The sequence below is a fragment of the Leuciscus leuciscus genome, assembly GCF_965113295.1.
Source record: "Leuciscus leuciscus genome assembly, chromosome: 6".
Lineage (NCBI taxonomy): Eukaryota > Metazoa > Chordata > Actinopteri > Cypriniformes > Leuciscidae > Leuciscus > Leuciscus leuciscus.
Window position 1 is genome coordinate 47,624,829 of NC_138730.1, and position 15,855 is coordinate 47,640,683.

At 42.9% G+C, this 15,855-nt stretch overlaps 1 protein-coding gene across 2 annotated transcripts; it reads left to right on the forward strand.

The window, feature by feature from the left end:
- Positions 1-1,495: 1,495 nt before the first annotated feature.
- Positions 1,496-11,670, forward strand: LOC309501124 (uncharacterized protein). Of its 2 annotated transcripts, XM_082173160.1 has the most exons (5): positions 1,680-2,127; positions 7,386-7,486; positions 7,565-7,634; positions 7,767-7,850; positions 7,963-8,849. In XM_082173160.1, exons 1-5 carry the CDS (start codon positions 1,893-1,895, stop codon positions 8,475-8,477), a joined length of 1,005 nt encoding a protein of 334 aa, XP_082029286.1. In that variant the 5' UTR covers positions 1,680-1,892; the 3' UTR covers positions 8,478-8,849. The 2 variants fall into 2 exon arrangements, with proteins under 2 accessions (XP_082029285.1, XP_082029286.1); XM_082173159.1 differs by lacking the exons at positions 7,386-7,486; positions 7,565-7,634; positions 7,767-7,850; positions 7,963-8,849 and adding an exon at positions 10,628-11,670 and having other exon boundaries at positions 1,496-2,127.
- Positions 11,671-15,855: the final 4,185 nt, after the last annotated feature.

Sequence of the window (15,855 nt, forward strand, 5' to 3'; positions counted from 1 at the left end):
GCAATTCTGGTACTTTTTTGGGCCAGTTGTGGCTGATTTCGTTATTCGTTGTCAAAAATATGCAGAACACCAGCTTTTATGTTTTGGGTGTAAACCGGGTTTCTCAGAAGCGGCTGTCGTCATAGTTGGGTAAACTTCTATAAGACCTTCTGTAGCTCCGCCCCTTCTCAGCGCTGCACTCGTTGTCTTTTGTCTTCCGGACTGTATTTTCACAGCGATTTTGCGTGTTTATTAATGAACGGCTCGTTTATTAATCTTCCCGGTCGACTTACATTTGTTTAGTCATCTGCTTTAACCTTTATAATCCTCATGATCCTCAACTTTACATTAAGTAAATCCACTTCAAAAGCTAATTACTCCTGGACAGCAGCGCCATAGAAATATACAGAGCGACCGTAAAACGGAAGTTAAAAGACAATATTCTAAAGATGGCGGCGCCCTCGTTTCTCTGGCGCATAAGGTCTATAGCAGTGAATGAGAGACTACATTAAATATATTAAAAATGTGTGTGTGTGTGTGTGTGTCCCAATTTGCTCAAATAGCAAAAGAAAAACTCACAATAGTGTTTTTAAATAAAACATTTTTTGGAAGATATCCATTGACATTTATTAAACCATAGCAAAAGTAAATTTCTTAAAGGTATAGTGGAGGATCTTTCCAAATTTTAGATAAGACCCGCCCTCTCCACTTTTTGAACAGTTTGATTGATTCACCAGAATGATTGACAATTAGGAGGACCAATAGTATAGGCTACCCACCAGGAAGTAAAACATCCTCCGCTATACCTTTAAGTTAATTTTTCATCTCTATTTTTTTTATATATTTTTTATTAGACAAAACTGATATTATTTTAATCTCCAATATGTTATTTAACAGTTGAGATAGTTCTTTAATGCTTCGCTAACTAACACTAGCCGGGTTTAAACCCCAGTTGTGCAGGCGGGGCATGTTGTCACAATGTGCCCCTATTAGAAATATGCTATTATATTCTATACTTTTATTAATTCTATTGAGAAAACATGAGAAAAAGGTGAATAAAGACTGAGAGTCAATGTTCAGAAATTACTAATTCTTTATATGTTTTGAACTATGTTGTATAGCTGTGTTTTCCTGTGTTCGTAGTCAAAAATGAGTTTATATTTAATTATTAAAAAATGCCATTATTTTATATGAAAAAGTTAATAATTGTATTTTATTTAGAAAATATTTAGTTTGTCTTGTATATTTTTTTTAGATAACATTGTAAGCTGTCATATGGTCATGTTACAGTGTACGTGGGCCCACCTATGGGGCATGTTGTCACATTTCACTTCCATTCTTTCGGGGTATGTCAAGAAAAAAGTATATACTGTATTAATAAAACAAAACCACATAATTGTACTAGACATGTGGGAAATTAATGTGGGAAAAAATAAATACTCTGAACCATAAGTAGATTTACACAAACTGAGAAAGTCAAGAAGCGTTACTTTGTGTCCCGCTCTCTCATACATTGTACATTTAAAAAAATGTGCAGAATTTGCGATGCTGATGACCGTTAAAACGCGTCATCACAGTCTGTTCCGTTTGCGAGATTGAATGATTCCCTGATGATTTATAACCTTTCTTACTGTCTATGTTTATAACGGCGCTTCTACACTGGGATGTATGGTACTGAAAAGACAGGGCGAAATCTACTGGTCCTTTAAACGGTGACGTCACTCCACCAGGAAAACGGTCAACTCTGTTTTGTGAGATTTGTGTAAACACTATTGGCATACTCGACTGTCCGCATCCTCGACCCCGGTGTGTGGCTGAACGAAAGAAAAAACACCAGATTGGACGCGAGGCTCTTTGAAAAACACTTTACAAACATTTTTTTGACTTGTATTATTCGCCATTACGCGGCTCTAATGTCTGCATCGGCTGATATCCACGCGACGCTCGCGTCGATCCTCGAGCGCTTCGCCAAATGCGCGCTGCTGGAGATGAGCCGCGCGGTGGAGCAGGAGATGACGCGCCGGAAGATGGAGGTCGAGACGCTGATGCTCAAACTGCAGTTTACCGAGAGCGAACTGCGATCAGCCCGACAGAACCAGTCGAACCTGCGCTCAGTGGGAACACAAGTCAACACCAGCGGACAGAGAGGTACTTCAGTTCTCACGTGACACTGTTTAAACTCAACATGATGCGGGACTCATCCCTGACTTCTGCTCCTTTCACTCTTTAATCATAATGTATTAACTTGCTCTTCCGCTGAAACGACTTCCTTTAACCGGTGACGTATGCAAGGCCTCGCGGCTGTTGAGCCAATAGCTAGAGACCTAGGCTAAGTTTTGACTCCGCCCCTTCAACCTGTCATTTGCATGATTTGTTATCACAGCTTTTGTCAAATCAACTTTGATAATTGTGGTTCAGATAATTCTATTTATTAAACCAATCTCCTTCATTGTATTAACTTACAGTTTTTATTTCAATGAACTCAAAATTTTAAGGCAACCAGGTTAACTTACTTTTTTAAGTTAAACCAACAATAGCCTTAATTTTTACAGTGCACATATAACTAGCAAACAGAGATCATGAAAAGATGCTTTCCTCTAAAGACCCTGTTCCCCATTCCCAAAATCCCCTGTTTACGAGCACGTTTGGCTTGAGTTCTTGCACTTTAAAGGAGGAGGAATAACGTAGAATTCATGCATGTGTTCGAGGCATTTCACTCATGAATGCTTCCAGAATTGAACACAGCACGAAATGGGTTTCGCTAAAGTTCTGCGTTTGACAGAAATGGCCGCTCTGTTAGTTTACACCGTCGGTACGCCACCAACTTCGAAGGTAAGCGTTACTACTCTAACAAAAAGTGCCCGAAAAAAAACGACCAAAAAAAATTAAGTTATGAAAATGTTATTTCTGATTGCTCTCAAAAGTCCAGTTTCTTAAAACCGTGAAGGTTTAAAACAATCAGGTCAACGTGGGATCGTCCACAAGTGGATCTCTGAGCTACTGTGAGTGAGTGGAGGCGGGGCTAATTTACATATAGAACGCGTATATTAAATGAGGCAAGGTTGTAGAGTTCCACCGTTTTTTATTGGTTATGTGAACGTTAAAGGAACATTCCATTTTATAATTTTGCAAACATTGGAACGTTACCTTTGAGTGTTCTCTGATCATTCTGAAATTAGTTGTAACTAAAAAATGTTAGATGAATATCCAACTAAAATAAAAATAAAAAACGTTTCAGTAACAATGTATTTAACGCATTTATGTTAATGTTTTGAGAACATTCTTGAAAACCAATTAACTTCAAACACACGTTCTGTTAACGTTACTGGAATAACTTTTTTATAACTTTAAAGTCCCCCTGTAGTCAATCATTGTATCCTTTAAAACTCATCTATGATAAAGTTATACCTGCATTCAGATCTGCCTCTATTCTGGTCTATAACATCCACTTTTCATCATCTAATTTTCACATTCTCATGCTTTGATTCAGTATTATGTTACAATACCGAAGTAAAATGGGTTGCAAATTCAAAATCATTTTAACTTTAAGTATTAATGCTAATTGCCCTTGCAAAAACACATCATACAACCAGGGCTTGACATTAACTTTTTTGCTCACTAGCCAATGTGGCTAGTGGTTTTCCAAAGTTACTAGCCACACAGCATTTTTACTAGCCACATTTTTGTTTTTGTGAAATTACCTTTTAAAAGTCGACTATGGCGTGCTAAAATTTACTTGAACTAGATTTACAAGCCTTTTAAATGTAAAACCACTGTACACACCCAAATCAAGACTACACAAAACAGGTCATTATCATTAGCTCTGATAAGGTTGTGTGTAAAGCTCCTTTTTTAAAATAAAACCATGTATTATATTACATATCGCCACATAGCTCCACCGGCATACACTGTGTGCATGTAATACTCATTAGGGCTGTCAAAATTGCTCAAAAATGACGTTTGAATATTCTCTCTAAAAAAAAACACAGCCTATATTCGAACTATTCGAACATGGTTGCGCATTTTGTCAATGACTCGCATTACGTCAATAACATGGCAAATTAATACAAAGAGACATAACTACTTGTATAGGTAGTTTATTTAAGTTTAAACACATTTGACAACGTATTACCTACACAAAAACAAGTAAATCAACTAATGGCCAAGACCGCAGACCTCACTCTCGCTCGCTCACTCGCAGGCACTCTTTCTCTCTCTCACCCTCACCCTCATGCTGCGTTCACACTAAACGCGAATAGAGCGTCTGGCGCGAGTGTAAAGACGCGTTTACGCGCGTCTGCAGGTCTTGCGGCGCGAATGAGGCGTCACGCTCTCTGTGCATAACGGTTTAAATGAACAACAACAATAAGCAAATGTTGAGTGCTGATCAAGAGTTTTGTGCAAGCAATTTAAGGTCGTGACTCTTATATAGCAGGCTTCATTCAGTGATTGAAACAAATATTATTAACAATAATTGAAGTTTTTAGCCTATATAGAACCGACATTGAACGCTCCGAGCGAGCTGTGCTGTGGTAAACATGGAACTTTTCCTTGACATGAAACGGTAAATAATCAAACCAGTGGAAGCCTGTAGTGCATGAAACTGCTGTATCTAACCTACCTTATTCATGCAATATCTATTCAGTCATTACAGTAGCCTACACTTTAGTAATGTTTCTGTTTAACGTTAACGCTTCTTCCTGTTACCTGTCCCTGATCCCTCAGGCAGCGCGCCCACTCGCAAAGCAGACAGCCGCGCCTCTGCTACCGCGGGCGTTTTTCCACATTCGAATATTCATTTTCACCTTCGAAATTCTGTTTTTTAAAACTATTCGAATATATATTAGAATTTAGAATATTCGTTGACAGCCCTATGGGAGTTGTAGTGTCGTAGTGTCACACTTATTTCAGATGCCTTTTGAAAAGACTACAATTATTCAACCCGCCACAGTGGCTAGTTGGAGTGACTATGTTACCCGCCACGAGCAAAATCCACCCGCATTTGGCGGGTTGGCGGGTGTTAATGTCAAGCCCTGCATACAACATATAAACATAGGTATCAGATGGCTGTGTACTGTTGTTAATACCACTTATAGGGATAATTTATACAAAAATGATCATTCTTCTATCATGTACTCGCCCTCATGTCGTGCCAAACCTGTATTTTAATGCAGCATGAATAATAAACACGTGGATGCGTGTGAACGGGAGTCATTTTGATAACCTTTTTTATCAGTACAGAGGAAAAAACTTTTGTCGTGAAAAAAAACTTTTGCCGGGTTGATGAGGCTTTCACAGTGGAGAGTCTAGTTGACATAATTTCTGCTGACACTTCATGCATCATGCGTTGTGGTCGTGTCTAGGTGCAGGTCCACCATCTGATCCTGATACGGGCCGGATACGGCTGACTACATCATGCGTTGTGGTCGTGTCTAGGTGCAGGTCCTCCATCTGATCTGGATGCGGCCCGGATATGGCTGACTACATCATGCGTTGTGGTCGTGTCTAGGCGCAGGTCCTCCATCTGATCTGGATGCGGCCCGGATATGGCTGACTACATCATGCGTTGTGGTCGTGTCTAGGCGCAGGTCCACCATCTGATCCTGATACGGGCCGGATACGGCTGACTACATCATGCGTTGTGGTCGTGTCTAGGTGCAGGTCCTCCATCTGATCTGGATGCGGCCCGGATACGGCTGACTACATCATGCGTTGTGGTCGTGTCTAGGTGCAGGTCCTCCATCTGATCTGGATGCGGCCCGGATATGGCTGACTACATCATGCGTTGTGGTCGTGTCTAGGCGCAGGTCCTCCATCTGATCTGGATACGGCCCGGATACGGCTGACTACATCATGCGTTGTGGTCGTGTCTAGGTGCAGGTCCTCCATCTGATCTGGATGCGGCCCGGATATGGCTGACTACATCATGCGTTGTGGTCGTGTCTAGGCGCAGGTCCTCCATCTGATCTGGATGCGGCCCGGATACGGCTGACTACATCATGCGTTGTGGTCGTGTCTAGGCGCAGGTCCTCCATCTGATCTGGATACGGCCCGGATACGGCTGACTACATCATGCGTTGTGGTCGTGTCTAGGTGCAGGTCCTCCATCTGATCTGGATGCGGCCCGGATATGGCTGACTACATCATGCGTTGTGGTCGTGTCTAGGCGCAGGTCCTCCATCTGATCTAGATACGGCCCGGATCCGGCTGACTACATCATGCGTTGTGGTCGTGTCTAGGCACAGGTCCTCCATCTGATCTGGATGCGGCCCGGATACGGCTGACTACATCATGCGTTGTGGTCGTGTCTAGGCGCAGGTCCTCCATCTGATCTGGATGCGGCCCGGATACGGCTGACTACATCATGCGTTGTGGTCGTGTCTAGGTGCAGGTCCACCATCTGATCTGGATGCGGCCCGGATATGGCTGACTACATCATGCGTTGTGGTCGTGTCTAGGCGCAGGTCCTCCATCTGATCTGGATGCGGCCCGGATACGGCTGACTACATCATGCGTTGTGGTCGTGTCTAGGCGCAGGTCCTCCATCTGATCTGGATACGGCCCGGATACGGCTGACTATATCATGCGTTGTGGTCGTGTCTAGGTGCAGGTCCTCCATCTGATCTGGATGCGGCCCGGATATGGCTGACTACATCATGCGTTGTGGTCGTGTCTAGGCGCAGGTCCTCCATCTGATCTAGATACGGCCCGGATCCGGCTGACTACATCATGCGTTGTGGTCGTGTCTAGGCGCAGGTCCTCCATCTGATCTGGATGCGGCCCGGATACGGCTGACTACATCATGCGTTGTGGTCGTGTCTAGGTGCAGGTCCACCATCTGATCTAGATACGGCCCGGATCCGGCTGACTACATCATGCGTTGTGGTCGTGTCTAGGTGCAGGTCCACCATCTGATCTAGATACGGCCCGGATCCGGCTGACTACATCATGCGTTGTGGTCCTGTCTAGGTGCAGGTCCACCATCTGATCTAGATACGGCCCGGATCCGGCTGACTACATCATGCAATGTGGTCGTGTCTAGGTGCAGGTGCAAGAGGATTTATGAACTCTAGAAGCATCTCTTTCAGTAGCTTAGTCGGTATAGGGTCCAATGGATTTGGAATGACATGAGGGTGAATAAATGAGTGCAGTAAGAGATTTCTGAGAAACACTTTTAAAAGTGGATCAGACCGAGCGCCACAACATATTTGTAGCCAATCAGCAATAAGGGGCATATCCACTTATGATGGGGGAGGTGATTGTGACTTTGGGGGCGGAGTCATCAAGATGGGTAGAGGCGTTTGTTTTGGTGATTTTAGATATTAACAGCATTTCTCAGAAATCGCTTACTGCACCTTTAACAATTCATGTATATGTTGCATTTCATCCTTTTCATCCTCAACCAGAGGTAAACCTCAACTGCGTAAAGATAAATGAAAATCATGACGGAGAATCACAGACGGAGACACACAAGGACGTTTCTTCAGCGCAGACATTCACACTGAACGTAAGGATTCTTCATTATTAGATTCTTCTCCAGTATACATCATAGAGTAACCTGATTCTTTGTCGTTCTAAACTGCAGGAAGACGGAATCAAATCAATTCAGATCAAAGAGGAACACATGGAGGACGAACAGTGGGACAGTGGACCGAGTAAAACACACTAACCATGCTTTCAAGAATTATGATAGTGCTTTTCTGTTTTATATCAGATGCCAAATATAATTTTCTAATATACTTTCTCAATCATTTAATGCTTATTTGGTTGATTGATTTCATCCCTAGTTTCTCCTGCTCTTTGCCCGTTGGGTCCAGAAGTGGAAGACCAGGATAGTTTCAGCACGGGAACAACAGGACCAGCTAGAGTTGGTCAGAGATCACTTTATATAGTAGTACTAGTTCTAGTACTAGAATTAACCAATCTTTAGAATTATGGGCCTCTCTGAATTATGAACTCTGTTCTTTGTTCGTCAATCTGTAGGGAGTGATTTTATGCTAACGAGTAAAATGAAGCCCGGTGGAATGTGGAATTCACCGGTGTCCCAGGAATATGCAGTGAACTCCGGAGCCCTGAGTTTGGACGCTTCTCCTCTGGAAACAGGTGAGCGATTCGTCAGAGGTGTGTCTCCGAACCGTCGGCACGTGGACGAACCGTACAGAACCGCTGCCGCTATCCATGCGCTTCCATCGGCGTCAGATCACAGAGGAGACACAAACGCAGAGAGAAGCTCTCGCTGCCCTCAGTGTGGAAAGACCTTCACTACGCGCTTCTACCTGAAGATCCACCAAAGAATCCACACCGGAGAGAGACCATACACCTGCCCTCAGTGTGGCAAAGGCTTCTACTGCAACTCTCACCTGATCTCACACCAGCGCTCACACACCGGAGAGAAACCGTACAGTTGTGAAGAATGCGGCAAGTCCTACTCGCATTTAAACTCTCTAAAACTGCACCAGCGCAGCCACACTGAAGAGGAGGCGTATGCGTATTGGTAGCATTCACAGTCACAGATCCATGCTGACAAGCTTTTATGAAATGTCACATTTAAAATTTTACTTGTTTTGACATATACTTTATAGAAGTTTTTATGGTAAATTAGTAATATTGCTTTAAGTTTGATATACTTTTTTTCAGTATTCGGTCAACAGGTCACTTTTACATCTATTTGATAAACATCAACTGTCACAAAATGTATTTCATTTATATATATGAATTACATTTTTTTATTTTATAGCTTGTAAAACGATTCTATATGTCTTCTATGTTGTTTTCTGCTACTTTGTGTTTGGGTGAATTATTTAAAATGGGAGCATCGATAAGATGCATTTTGCAAGTGACAATAAAACCCATGACTTTCTAATGCAAAATTGTTGCTGTCATGTTTTTCTGGGCAATTTAGTTTACACTATGTATTGCATGAATATGTGTATGTTTGTTTCTGTGTTGTTTGTCTGTTCTAGAGACTTCATGTGGATGCTGGAGTCAGATAATGTCACACATTAAAACAATAAGGGTCTCAAATAAGTGTTAGAAGAGAAAAGAATTTAAATACTTAAAATAACTTAAAGGGTTAGTTCACCCCTCTCCCCAAAAAACTCACCCTCATGTCTTTCCAAACCTGTAAGACTTTTGCTCTTACAGGTTTGGAAAAGGTCATTGAGGTTCATTCTCGTGTTACGCAGCACGTTTGAGCTTCAGCAAGAACCAATGAGGATCCTTCTCGTGTTACGCAGCACGTTTGAGCTTCAGCGAGAACCAGAGGTTCATTCTCGTGTTACGAAGCACGTTTGAGCTTCACCAAGAACCAATGAGGATCATTCTCGTGTTACGAAGCACGTTTGAGCTTCAGCGAGAACCAATGAGGATCATTCTCGTGTTACGCAGCACGTTTGAGCTTCACCAAGAACCAATGAGGATCATTCTCGTGTTACGAAGCACGTTTGAGCTTCAGCGAGAACCAATGAGGATCATTCTCGTGTTACGCAGCACGTTTGAGCTTCAGCAAGAACCAATGAGGTTCATTCTCGTGTTACGAAGCACGTTTGAGCTTCACCGAGAACCAATGAGGATTATTCTCGTGTTACGAAGCACGTTTGAGCTTCAGCGAGAACCAATGAGGATCATTCTCGTGTTAGGCAGCACGTTTGAGCTTCACCAAGAACCAATGAGGATCATTCTCGTGTTACGCAGCACGTTTGAGCTTCAGCAAGAACCAGAGGTTCATTCTCGTGTTACGAAGCACGTTTGAGCTTCACCAAGAACCAATGAGGATCATTCTCGTGTTACGAAGCACGTTTGAGCTTCAGCGCGAACCAATGAGGATCATTCTCGTGTTACGCAGCACGTTTGAGCTTCACCAAGAACCAATGAGGATCATTCTCGTGTTACGAAGCACGTTTGAGCTTCAGCGAGAACCAATGAGGATCATTCTCGTGTTACGCAGCACGTTTGAGCTTCAGCAAGAACCAATGAGGTTCATTCTCGTGTTACGAAGCACGTTTGAGCTTCACCGAGAACCAATGAGGATTATTCTCGTGTTACGAAGCACGTTTGAGCTTCAGCGAGAACCAATGAGGATCATTCTCGTGTTACGCAGCACGTTTGAGCTTCAGCGAGAACCAATGAGGTTCATTCTCGTGTTACACAGCACGTTTGAGCTTCAGCAAGAACCAATGAGGTTCATTCTAGTGTTACGCAGCACGTTTGAGCTTCAGCAAGAACCAATGTGGTTCATTCTCGTGTTACGCAGCACGTTTGAGCTTCAGCGAGAACCAATGAGGTTCATTCTCGTGTTACGCAGCACGTTTACTCTCTGATCTCTCAGATTTCATTAAAAAGATCTTCATTTTTGTTCCGAAGATGAAAAGTCTTACGGGTTTGGAACGACATGAGGGTGAGTAATCAGTGACAGAATTTACATCTTTGGGTGAACTATCCCTTTAATAATATCAAGTAACATCATACGTGTATGTGTGTGTGTGTGTAGAAATATATTATATTAAAAGTTAATGTATTAAATATTATCATGGTTCATTAGCCTAATGATTTGTAGCAGCCATGTAGATTTTACACCAAGAACTATTTGTTTTGTTGTAGAATTTAAATTAAAATATCTTAAAGACTTATGACTTGTATTTCTTGACAGGTGTAACGGCTCATTCGCTGGAAACTCGGGCTAATCAACACAGCCAGGAAAAGGTCATTGGGAAGAATCTCTCAGAGGAGAAAGCTCACTTTTCACAGGCGGCGGAGGTGAATTCACAGCAGCCGAAACGAGAAGAGTTCGTAACGCCGCTGAAGGAACCGGAGGAAGAGGAGCTCAGCGGACTGGAGTTTGAGATGAAGATCGAACAGGTGGAAAAACTTGTTGATCAGACACTGAATCAAGTACAGGCAAAGCAGAAGTTTAAAGGACAAAACCACTGCGATAACGGAAACACTCGTTTATGGTGTTCAGGGAAAGCATTTGACGATCCAGAAAATCTTGAAGAGTCGGAACAACATTCCGAGAGTTTTAGAGATCCATATGTGATGGAGGATCCGATGACCACATCGACTCAGTCTGGTTTATTGGCTGTTCTGCAGAACGAGAGCTTTGGCGTTCCAGACATTGAGTACGACTTGAATCTTCAGAATTCCCATAGAAGCTCACCTAGCACGAGTGAGTCTGACTCGACGCCGTTCAACACACTCCCATCCTCACATTCAAGCTCGTGTTTGCCCAAAACTCTGAATACCGGCAAGCACACAGGCCCCAAACCCTTCCGATGTGAGGAGTGTGGGAAAGGCTTCCCTCAGAGGGGGCGGTTATTAACACACAAACTAGTGCACATGGACGAAAAACCCTTCAGATGTGAAGAGTGTGGCAAAAGCTTCACACAGAGGAAGCGTCTTTTAACACACAGACTAGTGCACACGGGTGAGAAACCCTTCCGCTGTCAGCTGTGCGGTAAAACCTTCTCCAGACAGGACAACTGTCTCAGACACATGCGCTTGCACAGCGACAGTAGTGTTTATTTGTCCCCGTAGGGAAAGTAGTTTGCAGCAAGCTCACACAGACATTTAAAACAAATCACAGTTGGCATTTACAAACAATAATTTAAAGCAAATAAATCTTATTTAGGATACAGACCAGCTGACCATCAATCAACACTGGAAGAAGAATTTAAAAATCAAATTGCTTGGGGGGGATAAAAGATAGTTTGGACCTGTTTTTCATGCATCGGGGAACACCAAGTACCATCGGCCAGATGGCAATAATTCAAAAGCATAAGATAAGGGATGCCTCGTATCATTAACAATGATGTTAGCTTTGTTCTGCACTCTCTCTTTATATACTCTCTATACTTGTTAACTTAATTAACAGTTTACTTGTCATTGTTACTACTTTTCTTAGTGATTTCTTCTGAGCCTCTGAAGCATTACCATACCAGCAACTCAAACAGAATGTCATAATGCTTTCAATAAAAGCCCCATAAAACATCACAAGCACTCTGCTATGGACATTAAAAAGACAGTAATTTATTTATGAAATAACCTCTGTTGTGTCGTCTTACTTACATATTCAGTCTAAACATCCCAATACAGAGATGGTGAACATGAACACGACCACACACACACTAAGTTTTTCATATGCCTCAAAGGGAGATTTCTTAGAATTGTTACGGTGTTGATATTGATATTAGCTTCTGATGCATTTCTGCATTAAAGCCTGTTTCACACATTCATTATGCAACATCTCCCTTTTTGCAATGTTTCCTGGTGATCAAGTTTGTAACAATCCACAGGGATATTATAGCATTTACATTTATGCATTTGGCAGACGCTTTTATCCAAAGCGACTTACATTGCGTTATCCTATACATTTATACATAGGTATGTGCAATCCCCTGGGATCGAACCCACAACCTTGCGTTGTTAACGCAATGCTCTTACCACTGAGCTACAGGAAAGCTATTATATTATAGCAGACATCCCAACCTGCACAAAGTCATTTCTGGGAGTCAAGAAATCTCCAACGGGGGGGGGGGGTCTGATAGAAAAAAGCCTGCACCGGGTCCTTACATGCGCTTCGTGAGGAACACACGCACTAACATACAAGCAAGGTCTCTCGCTCCCTCTCTCTGCCGTGCGCGCGCTACGCATGCGCGCTCTTACTCGCTCGCTCTAGATTCCGGGAGATTTTAAATGATTTGCGGGCATCAGGGAGCCGCGATCAACATGCGGGAGACTCCCGGAACTTCCGGGAGACTTGGGATGTCTGTTATAGTTAACTCAACCATAAAACAACTTTCATTACTTGATATGAAAGAAGCTTTATTTCATAAGTCATTGAATCATTCAGTCAACCAACTCATTCAAAATGGCTGATTCATCCAGGGACAAAGCAGAAGTGACTAAGTCATTGACTTATTTATTAAAATGATTCTTGCTGAAGCTCAAACGTGCTGCGTAACACGAGAATGAACCTCATTGGTTCTTGCTGAAGCTCAAACGTGCTGCGTAACACGAGAATGAACCTCATTGGTTCTTGCTGAAGCTCAAACGTGATGCGTAACACGAGAATGAACCTCATTGGTTCTTGCTGAAGCTCAAACGTGATGCGTAACACGAGAATTAACCTCATTGGTTCTTGCTGAAGCTCAAACGGGCTGCGTAACACGAGAATGAACCTCATTGGTTCTTGCTGAAGCTCAAACGTCCTGCGTAACACGAGAATGAACCTCATTGGTTCTTGAAGAAGCTCAAACGTGCTGCGTAACACGAGAATGAATCTCATTGGCTCTTGCTGAAGCTCAAACGTGCTGCGCAACACGAGAATGAACCTCATTGGTTCTTGCTGAAGCTCAAACGTGCTGCGTAACAACGAGAATGAACCTCATTGGTTCTTGCTGAAGCAAACGTCCTGTGTAACACGAGAATGAACCTCATTGGTTTTTGCAGAAGCTCAAACGTGCTGCGTAACACGAGAATGAACCTCATTGGTTTTTGCAGAAGCTCAAACGTGCTGCGTAACACGAGAATGAATCTCATTGGTTTTTGCAGAAGCTCAAACGTGATGCGTAACACGAGAATGAACCTCATTGGTTTTTGCAGAAGCTCAAACGTGCTGCATAACACGAGAATGAACCTCATTGGTTTTTGCAGAAGCTCAAACGTGCTGCGTAACACGAGAATGAACCTCATTGGTTTTTGCAGAAGCTCAAACGTGCTGCGTAACACGAGAATGAATCTCATTGGTTCTTGCAGAAGCTCAAACGTGCTGCGTAACACGAGAATGAACCTCATTGGTTCTTGCAGAAGCTCAAACGTGCTGCGTAACACGAGAATGAATCTCATTGGTTCTTGCAGAAGCTCAAACGTGCTGTGTAACACGAGAATGAACCTCATTGGCTCTTGCAGAAGCTCAAACGTGCTGCGCAACACACGAGAATGAACCTCATTGGTTCTTGCTGAAGCTCAAACGTGCTGCGTAACACGAGAATTAATCTCATTGGCTCTTGCTGAAGCTCAAACGTGCTGCGTAACACGAGAATGAACCTCATTGGTTCTTGCAGAAACTCAAACGTGCTGCGTAACACGAGAATTAACCTCATTGGTTCTCGCTGAAGCTCAAACGTGCTGCGTAACACGAGAATGAACCACATTGGTTCTTGCAGAAGCTCAAACGTGCTGTGTAACACGAGAATGAACCTTATTGGTTCTCGCTGAAGCTCAAACGTGCTGCGTAACACGAGAATGAACCTCATTGGTTCTCGCTGAAGCTCAAACGTGCTGCGTAACACGAGAATGAACCTCATTGGTTCTCGCTGAAGCTCAAACGTGCTGCGTAACACGAGAATTAACCTCATTGGTTCTTGCTGAAGCTCAAACGTGCTGCGTAACACGAGAATGAACCTCATTGGTTCTCGCTGAAGCTCAAACGTGCTGCGTAACACGAGAATGAACCTCATTGGTTCTCGCTGAAGCTCAAACGTGCTGTGTAACACGAGAATTATCCTTATTGGTTCTTGCAGAAGCTCAAACGTGCTGTGTAACACAAGAATGATCCTTATTGGTTCTTGCAGAAGCTCAAACGTGCTGTGTAACACGAGAATTAACCTCATTGGTTCTCGCTGAAGCTCAAACGTGCTGTGTAACACGAGAATTATCCTTATTGGTTCTTGCAGAAGCTCAAACGTGCTGTGTAACACAAGAATGATCCTTATTGGTTCTTGCAGAAGCTCAAACGTGCTGTGTAACACGAGAATGATCCTTATTGGTTCTTGCAGAAGCTCAAATGTGCTGTGTAACACGAGAATGATCCTTATTGGTTCTTGCAGAAGCTCAAACGTGCTGTGTAACACGAGAATGATCCTGATTGGTTCTTGCAGAAGCTCAAACGTGCTGTGTAACACGAGAATGATCCTCATTGGTTCTTGCAGAAGCTCAAACGTGCTGCGTAACACGAGAATGAATCTCATTGGTTTTTGCAGAAGCTCAAACGTGATGCGTAACACGAGAATGAACCTCATTGGTTTTTGCAGAAGCTCAAACGTGCTGCGTAACACGAGAATGAACCTCATTGGTTTTTGCAGAAGCTCAAACGTGATGCGTAACACGAGAATGAACCTCATTGGTTTTTGCAGAAGCTCAAACGTGCTGCGTAACACGAGAATGAACCTCATTGGTTCTTGCTGAAGCTCAAACGTGCTGCGTAACACGAGAATGAACCTCATTGGTTCTTGCAGAAGCTCAAACGTGCTGCGTAACACGAGAATGAACCTCATTGGTTCTTGCTGAAGCTCAAACGTGCTGCGTAACACGAGAATGAATCTCATTGGTTCTTGCAGAAGCTCAAACGTGCTGCGTAACACGAGAATGATCCTCATTGGTTCTTGCAGAAGCTCAAACGTGCTGTGTAACACGAGAATTAACCTCATTGGTTCTTGCTGAAGCTCAAACGTGCTGTGTAACACGAGAATGATCCTTATTGGTTCTTGCAGAAGCTCAAACGTGCTGCGTAACACGAGAATTAACCTCATTGGTTCTTGCAGAAGCTCAAACGTGCTGCGTAACACGAGAATGATCCTCATTGGTTCTTGCAGAAGCTCAAACGTGCTGCGTAACACGAGAATTAACCTCATTGGTTCTTGCAGAAGCTCAAACGTGCTGCGTAACACGAGAATTAACCTCATTGGTTCTTGCACGTCAATCGAACATGCTTGAACTTCCTTTTACCATATCTGAAGTGTTTGTAGATGAATGTTTATATGTGAATAAAAGGTAAAATTTCGTCTCGATCATATAAAACAACCGAGTCTCTTCAGAAAATGTGGATTAAACCACTCATATGGAATAGTTTTATCTCTTTATGAACTTTTTGAAGCAAGT

Coding starts and splice junctions, on each gene's coding strand:
- LOC309501124 (XM_082173159.1), top strand. CDS start 1,893: ATGTCTGCATCGGCTGATATCCACGCGACGCTCGCGTCGATCCTCGAG. Junction 2,128..10,627: donor CAACACCAGCGGACAGAGAG/GTACTTCAGTTC, acceptor ATTTCTTGACAG/GTGTAACGGCTCATTCGCTG.